Source organism: Nothobranchius furzeri, chromosome 16, assembly GCF_043380555.1.
Source record: "Nothobranchius furzeri strain GRZ-AD chromosome 16, NfurGRZ-RIMD1, whole genome shotgun sequence".
Lineage (NCBI taxonomy): Eukaryota > Metazoa > Chordata > Actinopteri > Cyprinodontiformes > Nothobranchiidae > Nothobranchius > Nothobranchius furzeri.
In genome coordinates, this window is record NC_091756.1 from 62,619,754 (window position 1) to 62,627,513 (window position 7,760).

At 43.1% G+C, this 7,760-nt stretch overlaps 1 protein-coding gene across 1 annotated transcript in view; it reads right to left on the reverse strand.

Annotated features, from left to right (window-relative positions):
- Positions 1 to 3,735: 3,735 nt before the first annotated feature.
- gtpbp6 (GTP binding protein 6 (putative)) overlaps positions 3,736 to 7,760 on the reverse strand; it is a 19,661-nt gene continuing 15,636 nt past the window's right edge. The window contains exons 9-10 of the mRNA XM_015974328.3: positions 4,156 to 4,308; positions 3,736 to 4,073 (exon numbers count right to left, since the gene is read on the reverse strand). Of these exons, the coding sequence (XP_015829814.3) occupies positions 3,947 to 4,073; positions 4,156 to 4,308 (280 nt within the window). The 3' untranslated portion in view covers positions 3,736 to 3,946. The remainder of the gene's footprint in view (positions 4,074 to 4,155; positions 4,309 to 7,760) is intronic.

Genomic DNA, 7,760 nt, shown 5'->3' on the forward strand with positions numbered 1-7,760 from the left:
GATGAGTGAGTACACCACTATCTGTATCTGTTCAACCATTTAAATTACCTGTATCTGTACTCAGAGTGGGCGTGGTCTAACCCGGAAATGGGTGTGGTTTACATCAATACATTATTTTAAGTCTGAAATTGATATGGATTGATCAGAAGTTGCTATGTGTATTGTTTATTTGAAAACTATTTACAGAGCAGCCTCAGAATAGAGATTAAATATTTTTGATCACATTAGTAAAGGAACTATTACAGAACATGTTTTTAAATAAAATCAGAACATTAATATTTAAGCGTCTGAATTAATACATCTGTAATGTCCAGAAAAGGTCAGCTTTCACCTACATATTGACCTACACAATGTCCAGTAATCTACAGACCTAATTTCACTATCTGAGTGGAGTTTCTATCCTGTGTCATGTCCCTGGGAAGGTGTTTAACCCACGACATGAAGAGTCATCACAAAACAAGGGTAGAAAGTTCAAACAATGATTTATTAAACCTAACTAAAAGTGTCCTGAGATATCCAAGTTCAATGAAGCCAGAAAGAGTCCAGAAGTCAGTAGGGAGGGCAGATGGTGTGACGGGGTGCGTCCAGGAGAGGGAGCCAGACGATGGCGGCAGAGGATAGGAGGAACAGGAGGAGAGGCGAACCCGTGACAGTTGTTGTCCAGGCGGGTTATGGTGAGTTCCAGGTAGGTATATTCCATCAATGGTTCAGCGTTTCCAAGTATCCTGAAGAGGAATACAAACTTGAGTCCAAAATGGTCCAAACACAAAAATCCAAGAAAAAATCCAAATACTGCGACAGCAAAAATGTCTGAGCAGAGACCAAGCATAACCGAAGACTTTGAGTGGCAAGATACTACCATGAGTAGCTAATCATCCAGCGATGTGAAGTAGTTCCCTCTCCTCTTAAATAGAGCTCTGCTGCGGTTGATCTGAGGAGCTGCAGCTGCCGCTGATTGGTAATGCCCCGCAGCTGGTGAGTGCCCTCTCCTGGAATGAAGATCTCACAAAGATGTTGTAGAGAAGGAGGAGTACTCACCCGACACACAGCATCCTGTCTTCTAAAGCAGGAGATTCTGCAGTCCTTGTTGAATTTCAGGGGGAACAAGATGTCTGCCTATGTTCCCAAACAGAGCCTTCTTTTGATAAGACTGCAGGATTGCACACTCTCAAGAAAGAAGAACTTTTACAACTCATAAGTTAAATAATTACATACTGTATTGCAAGTTGGCTAGTGATCCTTTTGAAACAAAAATGGTAGTTTTGTGAAACATACAGTACACAGTACTGTACCATTGAGATGTCACATTACTGTGTACTGTATACAGTACTGTAAAAAAGAACTAAACCAAATGTAATTTATGGTTGCCTTTTCCTACTAAATGACCAGAAGACCTTCTCGAGGTGGTGGCAACGCCTGTTCACCCAACAGCAGGAACTTGCCATTGTGGAAATAGTCCGTGCAAACAATGCTATTCGTCTCCACCAGCTACGGCGACAAATGCTTGCAGACAGGAACGTATTCATAAACATCAATCGAGTGAGCATGTGATGGACCAAGCAGTCAAGGACAGTCAGGCACAGGCTTAAAGTTGGGCAAAAACAGGTTTTTTTATTTAACCCAAAATTAACATTGAATAGATTACACAAAAATGTTCGCTGGCCATATAAGAGGTCAACGTAACAGAACTCTACTCAAACAGCAAAACAGGACTTAAGCCTGATTCATGCTTCTGCGTCTGCGTCACTGCGGAGACACGCAACGCCATTATCCGTCCTTGCGGGCCTGCTGGAGAGCCCCGCAAGGATGTATGGAGTCAAGCTCTCTTTTCTAAACATCCGTGCGTCGAGACGGAGAACGCAAGCTTGTGATTGGTCAGGATGCCGCTGTCGTCTACACCTCCACCATTGCGCCCTCAAAAACATAAAGAGAGCAGAGAATAACTAGCGGCAGACACGGAGAAGCTTGAAGAACACCTTGCGAAAAAACTCAAAAAATATGAACGTTTAGTTCCCCCGTGACTGGAGGAGTGAAAAGATGCACAGCAGACATTTTATTTGTGGACGGAAATCCTGGTAGCGCCTCCATGCTAGACACAGCAAACCTTCTTGCCACTGCTCGCATGTGCCATCCTGGATGAGCTGCACTGCCTGACACTTGTGTGGGTTGTAGACTCCGTCTCGTGCTACCACTAGAGTTAAAGCAATGCCAACATTCATGAGTGACCAAAACATCAGCCAGAAAGCAGAGGAACTGAGAAGTGCTCTGTGGTCACCACCTGTAGAACCACTCCTTTATTGGGATGGCTTGGTAACTGCTAATAATTTCCACCTGCTGTCAGTCAGTTTTGCTTCGTAAGTGGACAGTTTGATATCACAGAAATGTGACTGACTTGGAGTTACATAGTGTGGTGTTTGGAGCAGTGTAGTATTAGCCTGGCAAGCCAGACTAAGTAAATGTGTTTGCAAACTTTGCAAGGCAAGAAATTGGTCTAGTTCACTATAGTGTAGGATGGCTTTCCTGGCTATTAGGATGTCAGTTAACCCCGGGTTTCCACGGGAGCCGTCAGCAGCACGTTACTGCAGCAGCACGTCTTGCTCGCGTAAGCTGCTGCTTGGCCCTTCCCACGAGAAGCGAATCAGCAGGGGAGCAGCTGTCACCGACCGAGCACGAAGTCCCACGAGTGACTTCGTCAGTAAACACAACAACAAGCAGGAGAAAACTACAACATGGTTTGTGTTTTATGTTCTGCCCGTTTTATAATCGCCAATACGGACCTGAAAAACAAAGGAGACCGCTAGCTAGGTGATAACTTCTCACGGGGACTCACAGTTAGTAACTGTTTTTAAAAGTAAAGCAACCGGAAGGCAGTACGTTCTTTATTCTGAAAATCTCGGGAGCTTCCCTCCGTTTCTGCGTCCGATTTCCTGTCTTTCCTTCCCCAAAAATGTCGAACTTGACCCGTTTCAGAGGCGTCGCGCGTAGGAAATAGAACTGGCGCGTAAAGGCCGCGCCATGCTGCTCCTGAGACGCGGCCGACTCGCGCTGCTGACGGCTCCGGTGGAAAAGGTTCTGTTGACCACGGCGGTTCCTATCAGCAGCTATGACGTGCTGCTGCAGTAACGTGCTGCTGACGGCTCCCGTGGAAAGCCGGGGTAAGGCTCACCATTAGGCTGCTAGCAATGATTTTTAAGATCCAGCAGCTCTCAGACCAACACAGTGACAATCCATTTTGGGTAACGTGCTGCAACGCTTCATCTACTCATCACTACTATTTAAACATCAAATCATACCGGCCCTGGACATGTTTACATACCAGCTGTATGTTGCCACTCATATTAAACACACACAATTAATTTTTGGCATCAATGACGAAATGATCAGATTTTATTTTATCTCACAGTATAACAGTGTTTGTTTAGACTTCACTTATGTGCAATAAAACAAATAATTCATATTTTACAACATTTTTTTATTCTTTAATACTGCATACAGGTAGTTACACAGCATACATGATAATGATAAATTACCCACACTTGTATAGCACGTTTCAGAGTCAGAGGACTCCAAAACGTTTTACACTACAGTGCATCATTCATCCATTCACACATTGATGGTGGTGAGCTACATCGTAGCCACAGCTGCCTTGGGGCACACTGACAGAGGTGAGGCTAACGAGCACTGGTGCCACCGGTCCCTCCAACCACCACCAGCAGGTGAGGTGGGTTAAGCGTCTTGCCCAAGGACACAACAGCAGCGTTCCCTGCTGGGAGCCGGGATCGAACCTACAACTGGACAAGCTGCTTGACCTGAGCTACAGCTGCCCCGTGTAGTTCCTCTGCATACATGCTGTTACACTGCACAGTCAGCTGTGTTTTCCTAAGCTCTCTGTGATGCAGTTGTACATTTTTTGCTCCGGTTATCCAGCAGCAGAAATCTCATCCTCTCATCTGCTTTCAAACTGTTTCCTGTAGCGCCCATGAGCTGCAGCACTGATGATTACCTTCACCACAGCTGTACCTTCATCAGCATTCACCTGGATGTCCTGAACGGTGGCCTCTCTGTACAGCCAGCTGTGCATAAGAACACATTTAATTCACATGGTTTCATTTCACTTAACAGCAAGTAAAAATGAACGCACCATCAGAACTTTACCTTAGCTGAGGTGTGCTGAGGTTAACCTTCAGATGTAAAATCTGATTCCCTGTTGACTTGATGATTTCTTCTTCCACTGTTGTCTTCAGCTTGTCCAGGCCACGCTGCTCCAGAGCTGATATGAGCACTGCTCCAGGCTCCGCAGACTGATAACTGAGACACACACAACAACTCATTCATCAAAAGCATGTCTCTCTGTGTGTTTCTGTTTGAAATTTTTAATGAAACTCAAAGAGTTCATTAGGTATTAATCTAAACTCATGAACTCGTATTCAGCCACATTCCAGCTGGCTGCACCACTCATCAGCATTAGCAAATAGAAAAACGACTACAATTCAGTTCTTTTTCCAGTGAAAGGTGTGAGGCTGTCAGTCATGGCAGTGGTGTTTTAGGGCCATTCAGATAAAAATAAAAGAAGTTAAAGGGATTAAAGTTGAAATGCTCTGAAAAATGTTGAAATTCTACTTCCAGAAAAAGAAATTCTTAAAAAGGCTCTTTCAGTACTAGACCAGAACCTTACTGTGCATCAGAACTCTTTATGTACCCGATGGTTCTGGACGAGTTTTCACGGAGTCAAAAATAAACTAACTAAATTACAGGATTTTCTTCTATTTCCACTCCTGCAGCAGCTTCCACAAAGAAAAACATTCTTCAGTCTTTAAAATGAGATGACAGTAGCTGGTAGCAGCCTGTAGGACGTCTGAGAAGTTATTTACAGGTTGTGTTCAGATCCCAATGTGAGTTTTGGTGTTTGAACTAAAGTTATTTATTATTAAAAACTATTCTGATCTACAACGTCAGCACAGGTTATATACACAAAGCACTGTGGGTAACATGGGTATTTGTGTCAGTGCTATTTTAGTTTGATTTCTCTTATTTGGCTCAAATTCATTAATTCTAAGAAAACTTTTTGACTTGTTTGTCAACATATTTATTATGGAAATAGTATTTTACATATGACCATATTTTATATTTTATCCATTTACTTTCTTTTCATTTCAATCAGTTTATTTCAGTTGATTTTACAAAAAGCATCATTACATGTTGACCAGACTGCATGAAAATGATAGAAATTCAGTGCAACTTTACCATCTATATATTTGTGAAAAAATTGTCATAAATCATTATAGAACATTTTAACTTCTCTCCACTAAACAGCGAAGAACTGCGTTGTGCAGAAAACAGTCAATGACGTCTTAAAGACAACAACTGCCACTAATACTTGATTAGCTGTATTTTGTTCATCTTCGTGCATAAATGATTATGGAAAATTGCTTTTATAGCTGCAACAAAAAGTCTGAGTCATATGTCTGAGTCCTACACGAGAGAGAGAGAGAGAGAGAGAGAGAGAGACAGAGAGAGAGAGAGAGAGAGAGAGACAGAGAGAGAGAGAGAGAGAGAGAGAGAGACAGAGAGAGAGAGAGACAGAGAGAGAGAGAGAGAGAGAGACAGAGAGAGAGAGAGAGAGAGAGAGAGAGAGACAGAGAGAGAGAGACAGAGAGAGAGAGAGAGAGAGAGACAGAGAGAGAGAGAGAGAGAGAGAGAGAGAGAGAGAGAGAGAGAGAGAGAGAGAGAGAGAGAGAGAGACAGAGAGAGAGAGAGAGAGAGAGACAGAGAGAGAGAGAGAGAGAGAGAGAGAGACAGAGATAGACAGAGAGAGAGAGAGACAGAGAGAGAGAGAGAGAGAGAGAGAGAGAGAGAGAGAGAGAGAGAGACAGAGAGAGACAGAGAGAGAGAGAGAGACAGAGAGAGACAGAGAGAGAGAGAGAGACAGAGAGAGAGAGAGAGACAGAGAGAGACAGGAGAGAGAGAGAGAGAGAGACAGAGAGGGAGAGAGACAGAGACAGAGAGAGAGAGAGAGAGAGACAGAGAGAGAGAGAGGGAGAGAGACAGAGAGAGAGAGAGAGAGAGAGAGAGAGAGAGAGAGAGACAGAGAGAGAGAGAGAGACAGAGAGAGAGAGAGAGAGAGAGGAGAGAGAGAGAGAGAGAGACAGAGAGAGAGAGGAGAGAGAGAGACAGAGAGAGAGAGAAAGAGAGAGAGAGAGAGACAGAGAGAGACAGAGAGAGAGAGAGACAGAGAGAGAGAGAGAGAGAGAGAGAGAGAGAGAGACAGAGAGAGAGAGAGAGACAGAGAGAGAGAGAGAGAGAGAGAGACAGAGAGAGAGAGAGAGAGAGACAGAGAGAGAGAGAGAGAGAGAGAGAGAGAGAGACAGAGAGAGACAGAGAGAGAGAGAGACAGAGAGAGAGAGAGAGAGAGAGAGAGCTAATCAAAACAAAGTGTTAGTCAATAATATAATGTTGACCAATCTGTGAAATAACAATGTTATGATTGATATGATTTAATAAGTAAATGACTTTAATCTAGTGCACTAGACACGCCGATACACGTAAACGCATGACGCATTGCGGTTGCTGATCCAATCAGAACCTTCCTTTCTGAAATGTGGCATAGTCTCTGTGGTGTTTATAAATCTGCCAGCTTTGATTCGACCAGAATTCAAAACATCCAGATTAATAAAACCAGTTCCAACGTCATCTTAGTTCAGTTCTCAAGATCTCACTGGAGTTCACCGCATGCTAAGCGAAGTAACGGACCGGCCATCCGGACTTCCCTTTTTAAGCTGAGAACCAACAAGCTGGATAAAATCTGTTGCATTTTACCAACCAAGCAACGGTTCCTTTCAGAATAAAAGCTGAACTCACTGGCCCAAGGAGGGTCCCTTTTGACGCTGTGAACCACCTGTTGCTTTTTACCTGGAGACAATCCAAAGACTAGTTTGTCGTACTGCTGACGCTGTTCCACCGGCTCCAGTACCGAAAGGAGGGTCCGAGGACCTGGCATTCTGGATCTGTGCGGGTGTCTCATCAAGGGTATGTGTGGAGCGGCAATATGGCGTCTCATGTGTTTATGAAACCGATCAAACTCTGATCATAGCTAGAAGCAAAACATCATTACATCATTCAGACTTGCTTCTCCGGATACGAGAGTTCTTTTTTTTTATAACTAAAGTTTTTATTATTTTCAAATTATTTCGGATACGAGAGTTCTGATAATAACACCACTCACACACACACACCATTCATCTCACGTCACATTCACCAGATCCATCCATCATTAGTTAGTCTTGTTAAAATTGTTTAGTAATAAATCATCTTAAACATTTTAAAGGACTCTCTCTTCTCTTGTTTCTCAGTTAATACAAAGCGTTAGAAAATCCCTGCAATAAAAAGTTCTAATCTTCTGGTTAAATAACTCAGCGGTCCGTAAGATTGATTTCATATTCACTATGGAATCTTAATGTCTCACGGGACCTTATTGAGATGTAAATTAACTTCTTTTACATAATGGCGAGCCATTAACCAATATTTGCACATTCTTGACACTTTGTGCTAAGTCTGAGACATATTTAAACAGTGTAAAACACTTTAAAATTATACATTTGATGTTTCTGGTTGAAAACGGGACTATCCCGTAATCCACCACTAGAGAGCAGCATCTTCATTTAAAGAAAAAGGGGTGTGACACCAGTCATCTTCCACAGGAGGCGCTGCTTCATCTCAAATCATCTTAAGGCTGACGTGTCACGGCAGCCATTTTGAATTCA